We start from the raw sequence: 20,243 nt of genomic DNA on the forward strand, positions 1-20,243 counted from the left end.
ATATATACTATTATTACTGAAATCAATATGTTACTTTAGACTGTAGACTGAAATAGCACTAAAAACTCACGAATATAGATAGAAAACGGTTTCTGAAATTATAAGAAGAAATAGAAAGTAAAGTGAGCTTAAAAATATATAAAACGTGGAAGAAAGAAATTAAAGAAGAGTTACTTTATGACAATACATTCACTCCACTTATATTTTTTGGAGCTAGAACTATATATTGTAAATAGACACAATGGGGGAATCTAAATTGTAATTTTTGTGAAAATGAGGAGGAAGATTTGATACATTTTTTATTATTTTGCCAGGAATATAGAAAAGAAAAGAATGCAGTAATTGTGCTACAACAACCATACGAGGAAGACCTAAAGAAAATATTAGGATTATTTTCATTTAGTGAAACAAATATAGAAAAGAGAAAAGAAGTATTAAACCTGATGTGGAAAGAAGATAAACTTTAGAGGCACCGTTGTAAAGGCTATGCCTCACCCCAGAATGTGAACGTGAACCTGAGGCTGAACGTGAATATGCGAATTATTTTCAATTTTTCCCATAACGTTCACGTTATTGTAGGTTACTGGATCACTGTTCCGGCCACGAGTGTCTAAATCTGACGGTTATTTTTATAATTTATTTATTAGGAATTGCTAAGCATTAGGACTTTTTCATACAGCCCACTTACATTCATCGAAAATTCGTCTGCAGAAGACGTTAACGTGCTGAGTACGACAAATTGTGACATTCTCTTATATCTCGGTGGACAATTGGAGTTACGTCAGTTAGATCGTGATGGAAATGTAAGTACTGTGTACGGATTCTTAATACCCATCTTAAATGAAGGTTCCATCTGTTCCGTAGATCTAGAGTAGCATAGGGTAGTCTTAGCAGATAATGTCATTAGTGCATCTCACGTGGTTTACTCTAAGCATTACTAGAGTCTTTACACTCCCCTTTAGCCTTCTACTTACCTCTAGTTCCTTTTCCATGCTGACATCATGCTGTCCATCCTCTTGCTATGTATTGCATATTACAAATGTGAAGCAACTCTCCATCTCTTATCATTCTGCTCTATAGCTAAAATGATGAAACCATTCCCATCTGCACCTCTTCTTGACAAATTTTGCTTGTGAACCTTCCCTGTTCGAAATGAGAATCTGTAATACAGTAAAACTTTACCAACCTTCCTTGGGTAAACTTCGGTAGAATCCCACCCGGCGCTTTTGTTGTATTTTATATTTGGATCCTTTGTATAATGACCTGCAGGACATCCTGCATGCATAGAACATCAGCTAACCGGAATTTCCCCACCTAACCTAATCTACAAGCCATGTCCTTACCTAACAGGCGGCTAATGTTCCCCTGCCACCCCCATTAGACTTTATTTTTTGCAATAGGGTTAAAAATAAGACCTATTTTTCATAGGTTAAACACGGGAACCCTACACATTACAGGACCTACAAGATTTTGTTGTCGTATACTTAAGTATTTAGAGTTCACACAGCATATTCCATGTTGATTGTCAAGTACACAGTATCAAAGTACTTATGTTATTTGTAGATTAGGGTAATAGTTTACAACACCACGCTCTCCATTTACTCCAAAATCATGCAATCCTGCAGTTTTCATCTTCTTACAGTAATTAGGTGGTTATTTAAATTCTGGGAAAGCAATAATTTGCAAGATATTTTACAGACACAAGAACATCACCTAACCTTACCTAACCTAAGGTTCTCCACCTAACCGAACCTAACCTAAGGTTCTCCACCTAACCAAACCTAGGAGCCTTTCTTCCAAAATTTTTTTCAATATATAATTTCTAACCCTTTCAGGAACCTTAGTCATCCCCCCTCCTATAGGAGTCTTCATTTCAGACATTCCTCTCTCGCCAAAGAGTTGCTACTGCTGCTTATGGTTGTGCTCCTAAAATATTTTTGGTTACTCGATTTTTATTGGTTGTAATTTTTTTTCTATTGCTTGTGATGTTCATTACTACTATCTCATATAGTATTCCGGGTAAGGGTAGAGAGGACTTTAGCTATGGTATGCAGTTCTAGAAGGACACTCCAAAATCAAACCATTGTTCTCTAGTCCAGGGTAGTGCCACAGCCTCCGTACCATGGCCTTCCACTGTCTTGGATTAGAGTTTTCTTGCTTGAGGGTACACATGGGCTGGCTGTTCAATCTTATTTCTCTTCCTCCTGTTTTTTTTTTTTTTTTATGGAAGATCTTTGTTGTTACTGTTTCTTAGTATATTTTATTTTGATTATTTATCACTTCTCATATTTTTTATTTCCATGTTTCTTTTCCTCACTGGGGTATTTTTCCCTATTGAAGTCCTTGGGCTTATAGCCTATTGCTTTTCAAACTAGGGTTATAGCTTAGTTTTTAATAATAATAAGAGCCTTTGACATGTGGGAGGACAAGGCTAGTCACTTGTGTGCACTGCTTGTTGTTAGCGACCTCAGTAACAAATTCAACAGCCACTTCAGCTCAAGACATTTGCTTATTTTAAAGGACCTAGTTTGTTTTATTTTTTATTCACATTTCACCCTGCCCCAACAGTTTGTTTCAAGATAATCAATGCAAGTCAATTTTCAAATTAGGATGGAGTTTTGCCCAATAAAGTGACTAGTATGTTCCCTAACCATGTTCCAAACCTGAAAAAGTACTTACTGTACAACCTGCTATCATTCCATAAAAACAATATAAAGTAAAGTACAATAGTATCTCAGGTATCCGGTCATTTCGCCCACATGCCATTTCGCCACACTGTGGAGTCATTTCGCCCACAGGTCATTTCGCCCACACCATGGAGTCATTTCGCCCACACTGTTAAGTCATTTCGCCCACAAGTACGATAATAGCTCTAGTATGTCACTTTAGGTAAACGCAACTAGTTGGCAGGGAGGAAGAAGAGAGGGGGGTGAGAGGGAGGGAGGTAGGAGGTGGAAGATAAGGAATAGAGTGTGTGTGCGTGTGCATTATAATGATAATAATGATAATGGTGATAATGATAATAATAACAACAACAACAACTGCGTGTGCATTATAATAATAACAACAACAACAACAACAACAACAACAAATGTTTTTTTAGTAAGGCAGTCAGAGTGAAAATATACATTTGGGGGAATAGGCCTATTTAAAGTTTACTGAATCTAAACTACAACTGGCTCTTAACAAGCTACGTAACTTAATTCATATGAAACTATTTACAAAGTCTATGGAAGTGTGTATGTGTGTGTGTGTGTGTGGAGGAAAGGAGGGTTCATTAGTTCAGTTAAATTATCTGACTTGTTTGGTGGTTCATTACCTATGTATTGTAATTGGCCATGACCATAGAATTAAAACAGTTCCTGGCAAGATGGTAGACTGCACAGACGATTGTATTCAGTGCCTCGTACCTGTAAGGGCAAGGCAAGAAGGTCTGCAGTGCGACATGTGTGGGAGGTGGCAACACAGGAAATGCAATACTGGCGTATCTCGTGCTGATTACTGGGCAGCTGTGAAATCCGGTAATTCCATTGATTGGAATTGTAATACTTGTACCTTCACTGACGAACCAACCTCCCATCCAGTGGACGACCCATCCACCCCTGACATGGAACACGAACCACACATCCCTGCAGTTGAACAAGAGTCTTCAGTTGATGACCCACCTGACTTGCCAATGGAACTAGAGGATTCACTTGACGACCCAGCCATACAAGATGTTGAACTGCAGTCAGAAGGTGAATTTACATTCCAGCTCTTTGAGAAGGGCACACAGCGTGGTAGAGATAAGCTCGTTGACAGTCATGGGTACACTTACAACAAAAAAATGCAGCGATCCAATGTAACTTACTGGCAATGTACTAATCGCCCTAAAAGTAACCCATGCAAGGCACTAGTAACGCAGAGAAATGGAAAATATGTAAAGAACAACGTGTTGCACAACCATTCACCATCAACTGGCTCTGATATTGTCACTAAAGTAACATTACAGGTAAAGAAACTGGCAGCACAAGATCTGTTTAAACCAGCATCTGCTATAGTGGATGATGTGTTGCTACAAGAGATAGGAAATGCACCATGTCCTAGTCTGCCTAAGCCAGAGCACTTGGCAAGAACAGCAAACAGACAAAGACAAATTTTAAGACCGACAGAACCCAAAAACCTGAATTTTGAGGTAGATGTAAATCACATTCCTGACGACTTTCTTATAGCTGACGTATCAGTTCGTGAACGCCGCCATTTGATATTTGCAACAACAGAACAAATAAAACATCTAACAAGGGCAAAGTCATGGTACATTGACAGCACGTTTAAGCTATGCAGGCACCCTTTTACACAGCTGATGACAGTCAATGCTTTTGTGAGGGCAGACGACTATGCAAAACAAGTCCCCTTACTATTTGTCATTATGTCTGGGAGAAAGAAGAGTGACTACAGAAAAGTTTTCCACGAAGTTTTAACTAGTCTACCAAATGAGCCTTCTGTTAAACACATAACAATCGACTATGAGAAAGCAATGTGGAAAGTCTTGCCTGAGGTTTTGCCTAATGCCAAGGTCAAGGGATGCGTATTCCATTGTACGCAAGCTGTATGGAGAAAGGTTAGTCAATTTAGCTAATTGCCTACAGATTTTTTTTTTATATATACCTGTCGAATAGTAGTTTTAAAACAAATTGTATCACCATAATGTGACCAGATTTTTTTTCTTGTGTACAATACAATGTCTAATTTCTTTGTTCTGAAATACTTACGTATAGGTTCAAGAGGTTGGTCTCCAGCATGCTTACAAACATGATGACGGGACATACAAATACTTGCGGAAAGTGATGGCCCTTCCATTTCTGCCTGAGGCAGATATAGGTCCCGTGTTTGAACGTCTCTCACGTCAAGCTGCCACAGCCCAATTACAAACTATAATGCAGTATATATCAAGAACATGGATCCACAACTCCTTATGGCCAACTTCTAGCTGGAGTATTTTCTATCAGTCAATCCGTACTAATAATGATATTGAAGGCTGGCACAATCGCCTCAACAAACATGCTGCAGGTAGATGTAACCTCCAGTTTTACCTCCTCGTAAGCCTTCTCCACAAAGAGGCTAAATTGACATCCGTCTACATAAGGCTAGTATCCGAAAAAAAGCTACGAAGGATTCAGCGGAAAAAATATAGGGACTTGCAGGGTAAAATATTTACTCTTTGGGAGGAACACATGAGGGGTGAGAGATCTGCATATCAGTTGCTGAAAGCGTGTGCTTATCTCAATGGCCCAGTGCGCAGTTGAAACTTGCATGTACAGTATGTACTGTAGCTGTTTTTTTTTAAAAATTCTTTTTAATTCTTTGACACTATTCTTTTAATCTTGCATATATATGTAGCTATATTTTAATAAAAGTTTCTTTAATTATTTGTCACTATCTGAATATTACATGTATGTAACTGTCTTTTAATCAGTTTTTTTTTTAACTCTTTGTAACTACTGTTTGGTTATTACTTTCTGAATATTAGGCTACATTTATGTAACTGTCTTTTAAGAAAAGTTGACGAGGGCGATTTAATAGAAAAGAATTTTACAAGAGTAAACAAAACAAAACAGTGAGGTGGTTAAAAAAAATAATAATAATATAATAAGTAGCAATTACACTTAGTTACATAACATGATAAAAATGAGCACTGAGGTTAGTGAGAATCGAATCAACATCATAGCTTTCCTTAATTTCCAAGACATCATTAATAGGTACACAAGTAAATAAACTTCTTACATCAAAGCTCACCATAATATTAGGCTGAGGAGTACGTTTGCACAATATATCAACAAAATGAACGGAATTCTTTATATGGGATTTCTTTTTTTAAATATATGTGGGCGAATTGACTCTTATATGTGGGCGAATTGACTCTTATATGTGGGCGAATTGACTTGTGGGCGAATTGACCTGTGGGCGAATTGACTTGTGGGCGAATTGACATGTGGGCGAAATGACCGTAATTCGTATCTCAGGTTATGAGTTTAAGCCATTCCAGGAGAAAGCTTGCAACCCAAAATGCTCATAAAATAAAATAAATTTTCTTACAAGAAATACTGTAAAGTAAATTTGCTTGATGCAATGTACATCCACAAATACACATATAACGATTTTTAAATGTTTTGTAATGATAATCAGAGTAAAACTATAACCTCCTAACATCAGAAATGAAAACTAATTAATAATTCTCAATAGAAAAATATCAGTATTTACAAATTAACTTGCACTTTACCTTTGAGGTGGCATCAGGGAGACTAGAAAGGAGAATGAGGAGGAACAGGGGGTTACTGCTTGGAAGGAGAATCTCCCTCCATGAGAGCTTTATTAAGAGTTCCCTCCCTTGAATGGCATTCCACTAACTGCATCATTTAGTTTACTCTTTCTGGACTCTTGGTTGTCTTTTTTACATTTACATTTAGTTTTAACAAAGAACCTATCCAAAGTCAACTGCTTTCATTTTATTTCATGGACATGCAACATTGCATTATCATTACAGTCTTAAATAGATTCGGTACTCTTCCTGATGAATTCGTATCTTTTTAAATTTTGCAGACTTTCCCATATTCTTAACATATCCTCAGTGGACATCTCTACATTCTCTTGATACAGTACTACCCCTTGTTCAGCTTCAGTACACCTTTTCTTTTTCAATGATATTTTTTTCCTTAAATGTACAACCTTCTAACTTTCTCATCAATTTAAGTACTGTACAGTAAACAGATAACTTTTAGTGTTAAGATAATGTTGTTGTTGATTCACCAATGACAGCTCTGGTTCCTCATCGTCTAATGCTTCATTACCTTCTTTATTGTTTAGAATTGTAACTGTACCAATCGTGGATGTTGTAGTACAAATGTAATGTACAGTACAGATTTTGTAGGTCGCCTGCGCACGTTTTTTTTTTCTTCCTGCCGTTTTTTAAATTATGGGGTCATTGTGACAATACTACTGTATACTGTTAGCTTTACAATGCAGCACTTAATAGTGGTCACAACTTGACAAAGAACCACTACTGCGCACAAAAAATGGAAAGATGTGTGCGAGATGATTCTTCTACTACTGCTGCTGGAAGAGTGAAAGAGTTGGGTAAGCAGTGTAAACAAAATGGTGAAAAATCCTGTGAACACTGCCTGGCAATGTCTGGTAATCTTGTTAGTACTTGTCCACAAAAGAATGTGCTTATGGAGGGAAAGTTTTCCTCGTAGACCGATAGTATGCTCGTAAACCGATTTGAATTTGCATGCCCGTATTCAGTCACTTGTAAACTGAGGTATTACTTTTAGTACCTATATTGATAAGCTTCCATGCAGGATACAGTATTGTACAGAACAGTACTTCATTGTTATTGTACCACCTAGAACCGACGTAAGGTCAGAAGTTGTTGTATGAGGTAGAAACTGACGTAAGGTCAGATAAAATGGCATGAGGTTAATTTTATTTGTGCATTTAATTCTTAATGATGAGTGATATAAAGTCGGACCTGACGCATGTCGAACCAACGAAAGTAGCAGTATTACTGTACCTTTAGTCCTTGGCAAAAAAAAATTATTTTTTATAATTTATATAAATATTCTTTAATCACAGATATAATTATTATTATTATTAGTGTAGAATAATACTAATTATATTCTCATTCCTTTTCAGAGTCAACAGCAAAGGGCCTATTCTAAGCAACTGGGAAGTTTATGCATTGCTTCAAGACCTTTGTTCTCAGGATGGAAAAGGTAGACGAAGCTTGGCCAAGACTCAGACACACCTTGCTAACATAGCTTTTGATGTAAGTAGTACTGAAGTACAGTGAACCCTCGTTTATCGCGGTAGATAGGTTCCAGACCTGGCCGCGATAGGTGAAAATCCGCGAAGTAGTGACACCATATTTACCTATTTATTCAACATGTATATTCAGACTTTTAAAACCTTCCCTTGTACGTAGTACTGTTAACAAACTACCCTTTAATGTACAGAACACTTAATGCATGTACTACAGTACCCTAAACTAAAACAGGCACAAATATTAAAGGCGATTTTATATCATGCGTTTCCTAAACACGCTAAAAAGCACGATAAAAAATGGCAACCAATGTTTTGTTTACGTTTATCTCTGATCATAATGAAGAAACAAACTGGAGGTAGAGCTTTGCTTATTACCCAGACATATTTCCCATACTTTTCCCTTAGAACTACATCACATCTTCCTACTTTAGATATATATATATATATATATATATATATATATATATATATATATATATATATATATATATATATATTTATATGTATACACATATACATACCTACATATATACATACATAAATACAATGCATATATATATATATATGTATATATATATATATATTACTGTATATATATGGGTTATGGAAAAAATCCGCGAAGTGGTGAATCCGCGGTGGTCGAACCGCGAAGAAGCGAGGGTTCACTGTAGTTGTATTAGTAAATGGCACTTTACTTTTGATTCAAAATTTAGATCGTCTTCTCTTTTCAAACTGATAGAACTCGATACTTTTGATGCAACTTAGCACTTTTTCATGACTACAGTATTAGATTGAATTGGGTTTTTAAATTTAGGGTCAAATTGCTAGTTTATCGCTCACAGTTTGAGATTTTCCTTCCTTTTGAACCATGCCTTAAATTTTAGAGAATGCTGTACTCACTACAGGTTTACTGGTATTTTTTTTTTATGTTTTAGAGGAAACTTTTGCCAGTAAGATTGGAAATGCTTTGTTTCTCAAAACAGAAAAACTTAATAGTACTGTATACATAAATCCTCTATTAAAATGTAATTGTCTGCTAGGTTCTCCATAGGCTATGTGATAGCAACTTTATTCTGCTATATTTATCATCCTTGATATTCACCGTCCCTACATGAATACAAACCCTCGTTCTTTCATAGGAGAATAACTTCAGCAAAGCTGAAAATTTATGAGGTAAAGCAACCCTCAATTTAACCTCGGCCACAATTCAGTATATGTACTGTTCTGGTGCTCTAGAGATTTTAATCTTTTCCTTTTTCTTTCAGATTTAATGTGCACTGGTAGATCTTTGTGTTCGAGGGACATTAATGGAACAAGCCAATGATATGCATTGTTTCCTGATAACTGTAATTCTTTGACGGTTTTCTTTGCTAACTGCTGTTATCCCAACATACTTGTTCCTGTTTGGTGACATGTCTGTTGCTGTTCTATCTCTCGTGTGTGTGGCCTTACAACAAAGACAACACTGTGAACCTAAAGAAGTGGTTGTCCTAGACCTCACTGGTACTCCATCAGGGGAAGAGTTCTGCTGCTGCCGAGTGTGAAGGGGATGGGTACTGCCTTTCTTTTTAACTTCGGTGTCTTCCGAACCCAGAAAAGAGCTAAGGATGTATCACCTGGTTGTGCTGTTATAGTCTCTTTTCCCCTTCAAAGCATCTTCATCTGCCTGCATGCCTCCATTGAAGAGGAACTTTCAAGTTTTTCCTTTTTCTTTGCTTCATCTTTGTAGAAACTTCTTTGTAACTTGAGGAGAATAACAAGTAGAAAATGTCACCAAAGAAGTCAAGGATGGCCGACTGATGGGAGTTACATACCCGTGAATCATATAATTTCTCTTCCCATAAGAGAGAGTTTGGTACCGACATTCCCATTCAAGAAGATGGTCCGCGTACGTTCTCACCTTATTCATGAAGTGATACAGTACATTCTGGGAACGTTCCCTTTCCCCAAGCAGACATACTGGTACAGTATGCAATACAAATACTCACACACCTGCTACCTGTGCTGTTTCTAATGAGAATGAGCATTTTTAAATATTTAACTTAGCCGGTGAATATATAATAGCTGCAACTCTGTTGCTCGACAGACACATACAGTAAAAACTCGCCAGCGATCGCTATACAGGTTGCGGGTGTGCCCACCAGCGCCAACTGTCGGCCAGATACCACTCTCGATGTAAACAAAGACTCAATTTCTTCTCTGTCGACGTGTCGACAAGACGTACTTTTACTCGCTGTAGAACCTGGAGTTTTTCCCATCATATTTGGTGAAGTACTTTAATTTGGTTTGAGCTTTCGCAGTGCAGGTGTTTTATCTTCATCTTAAATCTTGAACTCGTTTTTGGATAGATTTAATTTTTTGTTGACAAAGAGAGTATGGACTTTCTTTGACTTTTAAATGGCCGACCCTTCCCTTAGACGGAAGTGTGTTTAGGCTTTTAGCAATTATCTTATCACGTTATAAATTAATTATAGATTTTCCTCTATATATTTTATATCTCACCGCCTTTATTAGGCCTCTTCGATTAACTTTCCGTTTATAATAAACATAAAAATAAATTTTAATGATTTGTTTATATGCGACCTTCCTGAGAGTAGGCGGTCCTAACTTGGAAACCGAAGTTAAACAACGTTGAGCCCTTTCAATCGTAAATAGCTTTTAAAGAGCTAATGATTTAAAACTTTTTAAATGAATATTTTTTAATAGATATTTTATGAAAGATTTTCTTTGAATAGTCTTCGTACTGTTTCAAAGATGAACTAACGTTTAGTTTATTTATGCTACGCAGTTTGCGCTCTATCGTTACGATAGAGAGAGAGAGTATCACGGTTTCACTTTGCAGAAAGAGTAAATCGATTCTGACGTTTTGTTCATTCTTCTTTCAAAGCTTAAATGTTTTAAATTATATTTTAAAGGAACTTTTTAATTGAAAAACCTTTCAGTTTTTTTCCTTTGGTCAAATAACATGATTTTTTGACGAAACGTAAGTGGGCTCTTCTCTTAGGTGCGTAATCAAGAGAGAGAGAGATAGAGACGGAGGGAGAGAGAGGGGAGAAAACGTTCCGTTCAAGCGGGTAACGTTGTTCTCGAGTTACTCTCGTCCCTAGTCTCTGTACGGGGAGAAAGGATAAAACGTTTTTAGTTTTTTTTATTCTCGTCCCCAGGCAATGTACGGTGAGAGATTGAAAACGTAGTTTTGAATGAACTAGTGTTTAGTCTCTTCCCCAGCCACTGAATTTTTTATCTTAAAATATGTTTACTGTTTTTTGCTGGTATTAATGTGCTTGCATTATACGACTGATTTCGCTATTACTACCTTTTGATAAGGTTAGAATTGCGTGCTTCAGGTAGAAATCAGTAAAAGTTTCGGTTTCAGTGAAATAAGTGCTAAACAGAAAATCGTAGTGATAAAGTGATATTGCGCAAAGTGTTATCAGTGTTGCGACCGAGGGTTCGTCTGTTCGTGCCTGTCGTTCGCCTAGTCCGGGATCTCTTGCAAGCTCCCAAGCCCAGGGGAGAAGTAATGTCGTACGACTTATGGGTTCGAGAGGCCTTGATCAGCGAACAGACGTTCCCTCTATGGTATCGGGTGTATCTTACCAAGATCACCCCTACCATAAGGCGAGAGAGACGATTTTCTCCTCGTCATCCGAAGGCTTTTCGCATAAGAAACCTGAAACAAGGTTTCGAGGCCCTTAAGCGAAAGTCAGTCCTTTCAGGACAGGTCCAGCGTCCTGGTTGTAGCCATTAGGACAGCTCTGACCCTATGCAGTCATCGGAAGACTGCTCGCCGCCTAACAAAAGCGTAACACAGACTCCGAGAGTCTTTTTGTTGGCAAGGTTTTGCGGTCACAGACATTACCCTCGTCTCGTGTGGATTTTCAGCCACATTTGGACGTTAGGCCACTTGCTGATGCTCCTGTTGACGTTCAGGACGTTCGCTAACAATCGGAGTTGACTTGTTTTGACGCTGTGCGTCAACCTCCGCATTCTAGAGTTGTTTTGACTGCTCAGTCTAGGCGGTCAAAGCAGTCTCGAGTGGACGCTGTGCGTCCTCACGCACCTGTTGTTGTTGACAGTTCACAGACTGTCAAGCAGTTACATGACGTTGCGTCCTGGTCTCTCGCACCTGTTGTTGTTGACAGTTCACAGACTGTCAAGCAGTTACATGACGTTGCGTCCTGGTCCGCTACTAATGCACCAGTGCGTGTGGACTCTGCTTGTAAAGCATTGCCACCACCGTAGGTCTCTCCCTTCCTTGAGACTCAGCTTTTATCGGACAAGGTTCCTTTAGATGAGGAAGTTGCTGTTCCCCCTCCTACTGATATTCCCTTGAGGACTCTGTCAGACGGAGAGGAACCTAAAGCTGCTTAGCCCTCTATGGACTTTAAATAAATCATGCTGATTTTTAAGGATCTTTGTCCGGATCTTTTTGTAACTGCTGCTCCTCGTTCGCCTAGACGTCAGAGCTTACACTAGGCCTAGCTACTTCGAAGCCGTTGTTTTATAAGCTAGTGCTCTCTCGCTCTCCTAGAGAGCTTTACGTTTGCTAGGCGACTGGTTTATCACCAGGAGGAGTTTGGGGGATACAGCCTTTGCTTTCCCTTCTTTTAAACTGGCTTTTAGAGCAAGAGTCTGATATGACACGAGAGAAGTTCTCGGCTTGGGAGTTCCTGCCTCTGCCCAGATAGACTTCTCAAATCTCGTAGACTCTCCCTGGCGCCTGGCCAGGAGACGCTCCAAGATTTTACAGGTCAACTTCACAGCTGTTTTCGAGCCTTTGAAGTTTTGCTGTACAATTATGTCATGCATAAACAAGGCTTTCAGGGAGGGCTCCAATGATCTGACAGCCACGTTCTCTGCAGGGACAAGTCCCTCAGGCATGGCTCCATGATTTGGCAGCCATGTTCACTGCAGGAGTACGTAAGAGGCAAGTGCGCTCAATGTGTTCATTGTCAAGACAAACTTCACGATGAAGTCTACCAGGCTGTCTTGACAGCATTTATGGAAGGCGACTGGATGGTCTCTCGACCTTCAGGAGGCATACTGTACTTCCACATTCCTATACACCCGGATTCCCAACCGTTTCTGAGGTTTGTTTACAGGAATGTGGGGTACCAGTTTCGAGCTATCGGAGATCAGAGCCTCCCTGTACTTGGAAGACTGGCTTCTCAGAGCCTCTTCCAGTCATCGCTGTCTGAAGGATCTCAATTGGACTCTAGATCTGTCCAAGGAATTGGGACTCCTAGTCAATTTGGAAAAGTCACAGCTGGTCCCATCCCAAACTATTCTGTATTTAGGGATGGAGATTCACAGTCAAGTTTTTCGGGCTTTTCCGTCGGCCCCCAGAATAGATCAAGCCCTGCTCTCCATCCAGAAGATGCTGAAGAAAGAACGCTGCTCACTCAGGCTGTGGATGAGTCTGGTAGGGACGCTGTCATCCCTGGAGCAATTTGTCTCGCTAGGAAGGCTACACCTCCGTCCTCTTCAATTCCATCTGGCTTTTCACTGGAAAAAGGACAAGACGCTAGAGGCGGTCTCGATCCCGATTTACGAAAAGATAAAGTCTTGTCTGACTTGGTGGAAGGACAATATCAGCCTACGAGAGGGTCTTCCCCTGGCAGTTCAGATACCCAACCACGTTCTCTTCTCGGACGCATCGGACTTGGGCTGGGGCGCGACGCTGGACGGTCGGGAATGCTCAGGTCTGTGGAACTCGAGTCAGAGGAGCATGCATATCAACAGCAAGGAGCTTTTGGCGGTTCATCTGGCCTTGATAAGCTTCGAGAATCTCCTTCGAGGCAAGGTGGTGGAGGTAAACTCGGACAACACCACGGCCTTGGCGTACCTTTCCAAACAGGGAGGTAGCCACTCACTGACTTTGTACGAGATCGCAAGGGACCTGCTCATCTGGTCAAAAGATCGAGGCAGCTCCCTAGTAACGAGGTTCATCCAGGGCGACTTGAACGTCCTAGCAGATTGTCTCAGTCGGAAAGGTCAAGTAATTCCAACCGAATGGACCCTCCACAAGGATGTGTGCAAGAGACTTTGGGCGACTTGGGGTCAACCCACCATAGATCTCTTTGCAACCTCGCTGACCAAGAGGCTTCCAATCTATTGCTCTCCAGTCCCGGACCCAGCAGCAATACATATAGATGCCTTCCTCCTAGATTGGTCACATCCAGATCTTTACGCATTCCCACCATTCAAGATTGTCAACAAGGTACTGCAGAAATTCGCCTCTCACGAAGGGACAAGGTTGACGTTAGTTGCTCCCCTCTGGCCCGCGAGAGAATGGTTCACCGAGGTACTTCGATGGCTAGTAGACGTTCCCAGAAGTCTTCCTCTAAGAGTAGACCTTCTACGTCAACCACACGTAAAGAAGGTACACCCAAGCCTCCACGCTCTTCGTCTGACTGCCTTCAGACTATCGAAAGACTCGAGAGCTAGAGGCTTTTCGAAGGAGGCAGCCAGTGCGATTGCTAGAGCAAGGAGAGCGTCTACCATTAGAGTCTACCAATCGAAGTGGGAAGTCTTCCGAGACTGGTGCAAGTCAGTTTCCGTATCCTCGACCAGTACCTCTGTTGCCCAAATAGCTGATTTTCTCTTATACCTGAGAAAAGTACGATCCCTTTCAGCTCCTACTATCAAGGGCTACAGAAGCATGTTGGCCTCGGTCTTCCGGCATAGAGGCTTAGATCTTTCCAACAATAAAGATCTGCAAGACCTCCTTAAGTCTTTCGAGACCTCTAAGGAGCGTCGTTTGGCTACTCCTGGGTGGAATTTAGACGTGGTCCTAAGATTCCTCATGTCAGACAGGTTTGAGCCTTTACAGTCAGCCTCCCTGAAAGATCTCACTCTTAAGACTCTTTTCCTGGTATGCTTAGCCTCGGCTAAAAGAGTCAGTGAGCTTCATGCCTTCAGCAAGAACATCGGGTTTTCGTCAGAAAAAGCTACTTGTTCTCTGCAACTTGGTTTCCTAGCCAAAAATGAGCTACCTTCTCGTCCTTGGCCTAAATCTTTCGATATTCCTAGCTTATCGGAGATCGTAGGCAATGAACTAGAAAGAGTCTTATGCCCTGTTAGAGCTCTTAAGTTCTACTTAGCTCGTACTAAACCTTTACGAGGCCAATCTGAAGCGTTATGGTGTTCGGTTAAGAAACCATCCTTGCCTATGTCAAAGAATGCTTTGTCATATTTTATCAGATTGTTAATACGAGAAGCTCATTCACACTTGAGTGAGGAAGACCGATCTTTGCTTAAGGTTAAGACGCACGAGGTTAGAGCTGTAGCAACTTCCGTGGCCTTTAAGCAAAATAGATCTCTGCAAAGTATCATGGATGCAACCTATTGGAGAAGCAAGTCAGTGTTCGCGTCATTTTACTTGAAAGATGTCCAGTCTCTTTACGAGAACTGCTACACACTGGGACCATTCGTAGCAGCGAGTGCAGTAGTGGGTGAGGGCTCAACCACTACAATTCCCTAATTCCATATCCTTTTAATCTGTCTCTTGAAATGTTTTAATGTTGTTTTTATGGGTTGTCCGGAAGGCTAAGAAGCCTTTCGCATCCTGGTTGATTTGGCGGGTGGTCAAAGTCATTTCTTGAGAGCGCCCAGATTAGGGGTTTGATGAGGTCCTGTTGTATGGGTTGCAGCCCTTGATACTTCAGCTCCTGGGGGTCTGTCAGCATCCTAAGAGGATCGCTGGGCTCCGTAAGGAAGACGTACTTACAAGGCAGAGTAATCGTCTAAGTCGACTTCCTTACCAGGTACCTATTTATTTTGGTTTTGTTATATTGATAACTGCCAAAATGAAATAAAAAACTCTTAGCTTATACGATGTAAACATATTTAACTCTGGTCTCTACCCACCTCCTTGGGTGTGAATCAGCTATTATATATTCACCGGCTAAGTTAAATATTTAAAAATGATATTTTAATTATAAAATAAATTTTTGAATATACTTACCCGGTGAATATATAAATTAAACGACCCTCCCTTCCTCCCCAATAGAGACGCAGTGGGATGAGAAGAAATTGAGTCTTTTTTTACATCAAGAGTGGTATCTGGCCGACAGTTGGCGCTGGTGGGCACACCCGCAACCTGTATAGCGATCGCTGGCGAGTTTTTACTGTATGTGTCTGTCGAGCAACAGAGTTGCAGCTATTATATATTCACCGGGTAAGTATATTCAAAAATTTATTTTATAATTAAAATATCATATTTATTGCTGGTAGGAATGAAAGGCTCTTCCCTGTTTTCCCCTTCTTGGACAATCTACTGCTTTCTCTTCGGTAGAGTGAGAAAAGGTGCATGCTGAGAACTTTCCGTCATTGGGAAATACTGTAGTATTGGACATGCTGCAACTGCTAACTATGCCCCATCTCATTTCAAGACAGATTCTTGCTGGAAATTATCCCTCTGGGAGAAATATCAGCACTTCCTACTTTTTCCTATTACCAAGCACGTTCAAAGACAGTGGGGATGAAGAGCAGCTCTCTTTTCCACTGTCCTGAACTATGTCGGTGAAGTATGTATGTACTCACCTTCCCCATTTATGTTTCTGTATCTTTGCACGTTACTGTGCATTTAGACATGACACTTGCCACCCTGAAGAGAAAGAATTCACTGAAGCACAGGATGACCAATCGGGCTAAAACATCGACTGATTTCTCTGTATAGTTTCATAAAAGGAGCTGTGCTGTACCAGAACGCAATCCTCCCCTAGAAGGTGTTTCGGTTAACTCGACCATCCCCCAGGAAGTTTTGGTTAACTCGACTCTCCATGGAAATGAATTTCGGTTAACTTGGCCCCCGGAAGGTGTTTCGGTTAACTTAACCCTCCCCTGGAAGGTGTTTTGGTTAACTTAACCCTCCCCTGGAAGGTGTTTTGGTTAACTTAACCCTCCCCTGGAAGGTGTTTTGGTTAACTTAACCCTCCCATGGAAGGTGTTTTGGTTAACTTAACCCTCCCTGGGAAGATGTTTTGGTTAACTCAACCCTCCCTGGGGAGGTGTTTTTGTTAACTCGACCCTTCCTGGGAAGATGATTCAGTTAACTCAGCCCTCCTTGGGAAGGTATGACCCTCCTCAGAAAGGTGTTTGTTAACTCTGCCCTCCCTGGGAAGGTGTTTCAGTTAACTTGACCCTCCCCGGAAAGCTGTTTCAGTTAACTTAAGACTCCCTGAGAAGGTGTTTTGGTTAACTGGACCCTCCCTGGGAAGGTGTTTCAGTTATCTAGACCCTCCCGGAAAAGGTGTTTCACTTAACTCGACCCCCCCTGGGAAGGCGGAGAATGTTTCGGTTAACTTGACCCTCCCTGGGAAGGTGTTTCAATTAATTAGACCCTCTTGGGAAGGTGTTTCATTTAACTCGACTCCTTGGAAAGTGTTTCGGTTAACTTGACCCTCCCCGGAAAGGTGTTTCAGTTAACTCAACCCTCTGAGAAGGTGGTTTGGTTAACTTGACCCTCCCCGGGTAGGTGTTTTGGTTAACTGGACCCTCCCCGGGAAGGTGTTTTGGTTAACTGGACCCTCCCCGGGAAGGTGTTTTGGTTAACTGGACCCTCCCCGGGAAGGTGTTTTGGTTAACTGGACCCTCCCTGGGAAGGTGTTTTGGTTAACTGGATCCTCCCCGGGAAGGTGTTTTGGTTAACTGGACCCTCCCTGGGAAGGTGTTTTTGTTAACGACCCTTCTGGGAAGATGTTTCAGTTAACTTGACCCCTCCTGGGAAGATGTTTCAGTTAACTTGACCCTCCCTGGAAAGGTGTTTCAGTTAACTTGACTCTCCTTGGGAAGGTCTTTTGGTTAACTTGACCCTCCGCGGAGAGGTGTTTCAGTTAACTCGACCCTCTCCGGGAAGGTCTTCCGGTTAACTTGACCCTCCCCGGGTATGTGTTTTTGTTAACTTGACCCTCGTTTAAAAAGGGGGTTCAATTAACTTAACCCTCCCCAGTTAGTTCCCGGTATTATTCGGTGACGTATCGGGTACCTCTTGGGAATACAATCCTAGTACATGACCTCGCACCTCACATAGGTGAGAGGTTATTTATCGGGAATGCGTCCTTCCCCTTGAATGTTTCAGTACTTGGTACAGGTGTTCAGATGCCTGCTGCCAGCTCTCGTACAAGACCTAGCGTGGTGATCCTCTTACTGTACAGGATAATAGGCCCTTCCTCCTTCAGAGAATTTCAGAGATGACAACCCTGAAGAATGAATATGGTGGAATGGAGGATCAACAAGCAGTCCTAGTGTTTAAACTTTAGCAGTCCGTTTTGTCCTAGCTGACCAATCCCACGAGACAATTTTCCACAAGTCTGTCCTCCACATGGTTTCCTAAACACTTGTCGGACAGCACAAGATCAGACGCCTGACGATTGGACCCCTCACACCCGTTCTTCAGTGGCTTTTCCAGTCACAGAACTTCTAATGACTACTTCGTTTCAGCTTTAACAGTACATGATACTGGTGGAAGAGGAACCTATGATTTGTCTCATCACTTGTACAGGCTATGAGGTTTCCTCGGGGTTTTTCCCTTTGTGTTATATGTTCTTAAGAACGTTCCATGTGTATTCTCTCCTTGCTAGACAGATCTCGCTTTAGTTCTCCATGATCATTATTTTTCATAAGATCAGCCACGCTCGGTGTTTGGAAACCACACGATTGGAACTTTGGTTTATCTTTACTTTTGATTCACCAGGGAATTGATACATTTCTCACTGTTATAGGTAGTAGGTTGACCAGGGCACCAACCTCCCAGTGAGATTATTTGGTCCTTTGACTTGCCAGACAGTACATAATACATTGGATTCTTATCTCTGGGTATGGCTTATTTTCTCTTGCCTACACATGCACCAAAAAATCTGGCCTATTCTTTCCACATTCTCCTCTGTCCTCATATACCTGACAACACTGCGATAACCAAACAGATCTTTGCTCTAGGGGTTAACTACTGCACTGTGATCTTCAGTGGCTACTTTCCTCTTGGTAAGGATAGAAGACACACTTTAGCAAAGGTAACCAGCTCTTGTAGAAGGACACTCCAGAATCAATTCATTGTTCTCCAGTCTTGGGTAGTGCCATAGCCTTTGCACCATAGTCTTTCACTGTCTTGGGTTAGAGTTCTCTTGTTTGAGGTTAAGCTTGGCCATAATATCCTATCTCATTTCTCTTCCTTTTTTTTTCAAGTTTTTAGTTTATAAATTGAAAGATCTATTTTAATCTTATTACTGTTTTTAAAATATTTTATGTTAATTTAATCTTGTTACTGCTTTTAAAATATTTTATTTTAATTGTTCATTATGTCTCTTATACTTTATTTCCTTTTTTCTCTCCCTTGCTGGGTTTTTTTTTTCGTTGGAGCCCTTTTGCTCATAGCATCCTGCTTTTCCTTTATGGAGTCCTTTTGCTTCTAGCATCCTGCTTTTCCAACTAGGGTTGTAGCTTGGCTAGTAATAATGATCCTAATACAGCCAATAGATTTTCCAGCAGGCTGGAATCTTTGTGTTCAAGAACTTTTGAAGTACTGAAACTGTTCCATAACCTAGATCTTCCCCCTTTCAGAGATACAGTATTTTAATGCTTCAGGATTTTCCCAGATGCCAAGATCTTCCAACTCGTTTGTGCAATAAGGATTGGAAAGAGAACTCTAACCCAAGACAGTGGAAGACCATGGTATAGAGGCTATGGCACTACCCAAGACTAAAGAACAATGGTTTGATTTTGGAGTGTCCTCTTCCTAGAAGAGCTGCTTACCATAGCAAAGAGTCTCTTCTATCCTTACCAAGAAGAACAATTACAGTGTAGTTGTTAACCCCTTGGGTGAAGAAGAATTGTTTGGTAATCTGTGTTGTGATGTGTATGACAGCGGAAAATCTGTAAAGAATATGCCTGACTATTCAGTGTATGTGTAGGCAAAAGGAAAGTGAATCGTAACAAAGAGAAGGATTTAAAGTAGTACTATCTGGCCAGTGAAAGGACCCCCTAACTAACGGTAGTATCTCAACAGAATGCCGGTTTTTATAAATATTTTATTTTAATTGTTCATTATTTCTCATATCATATATTTCCTTTCCTAACTGTGCTATTTTTCCTTGTTGGAGCATCTTACTTTTCCAACTAGGTGATGAACTAGTAGTAGTAATAATGATAATAAACCCAGTGTCCTGGCTAGGCAGAAGATGAGGACCGGTTATGCTGATAACACATACTCCTCTTTCCTCGTACACCTGAAAACACTTAAGATAACCAAAACATTTGTCTTCACTTAAAGGGTTAACTACTGCACTGTAATTGTTCATTGGCCCTTTTCTACTTGGTAAGGGTAGAGGGGACTCTCTAGCTATTGTAAGCAACTCTTCTAGGAGAAGGATACTAAAAAATTCAACCATTGCTTTCTAGTTTTGGGTAGTGCCATAGCCTCTCTACCCTGGTCGTCCACCGTC

At 40.6% G+C, this 20,243-nt stretch overlaps 1 protein-coding gene across 1 annotated transcript in view; it reads left to right on the plus strand.

The window, feature by feature from the left end:
• The first annotated feature begins 501 nt into the window (after window positions 1-501).
• The window catches only part of LOC137658716 (DNA-directed RNA polymerase III subunit RPC9-like), a 21,143-nt gene continuing 1,401 nt past the window's right edge, over window positions 502-20,243 (plus strand). The window contains exons 1-2 of the mRNA XM_068393713.1: window positions 502-803; window positions 7,672-7,804. Coding sequence (XP_068249814.1) covers window positions 796-803; window positions 7,672-7,804 — 141 coding nt within the window. The 5' untranslated portion in view covers window positions 502-795. The remainder of the gene's footprint in view (window positions 804-7,671; window positions 7,805-20,243) is intronic.

This window comes from Palaemon carinicauda, chromosome 19 (genome assembly GCF_036898095.1).
Source record: "Palaemon carinicauda isolate YSFRI2023 chromosome 19, ASM3689809v2, whole genome shotgun sequence".
NCBI lineage: Eukaryota > Metazoa > Arthropoda > Malacostraca > Decapoda > Palaemonidae > Palaemon > Palaemon carinicauda.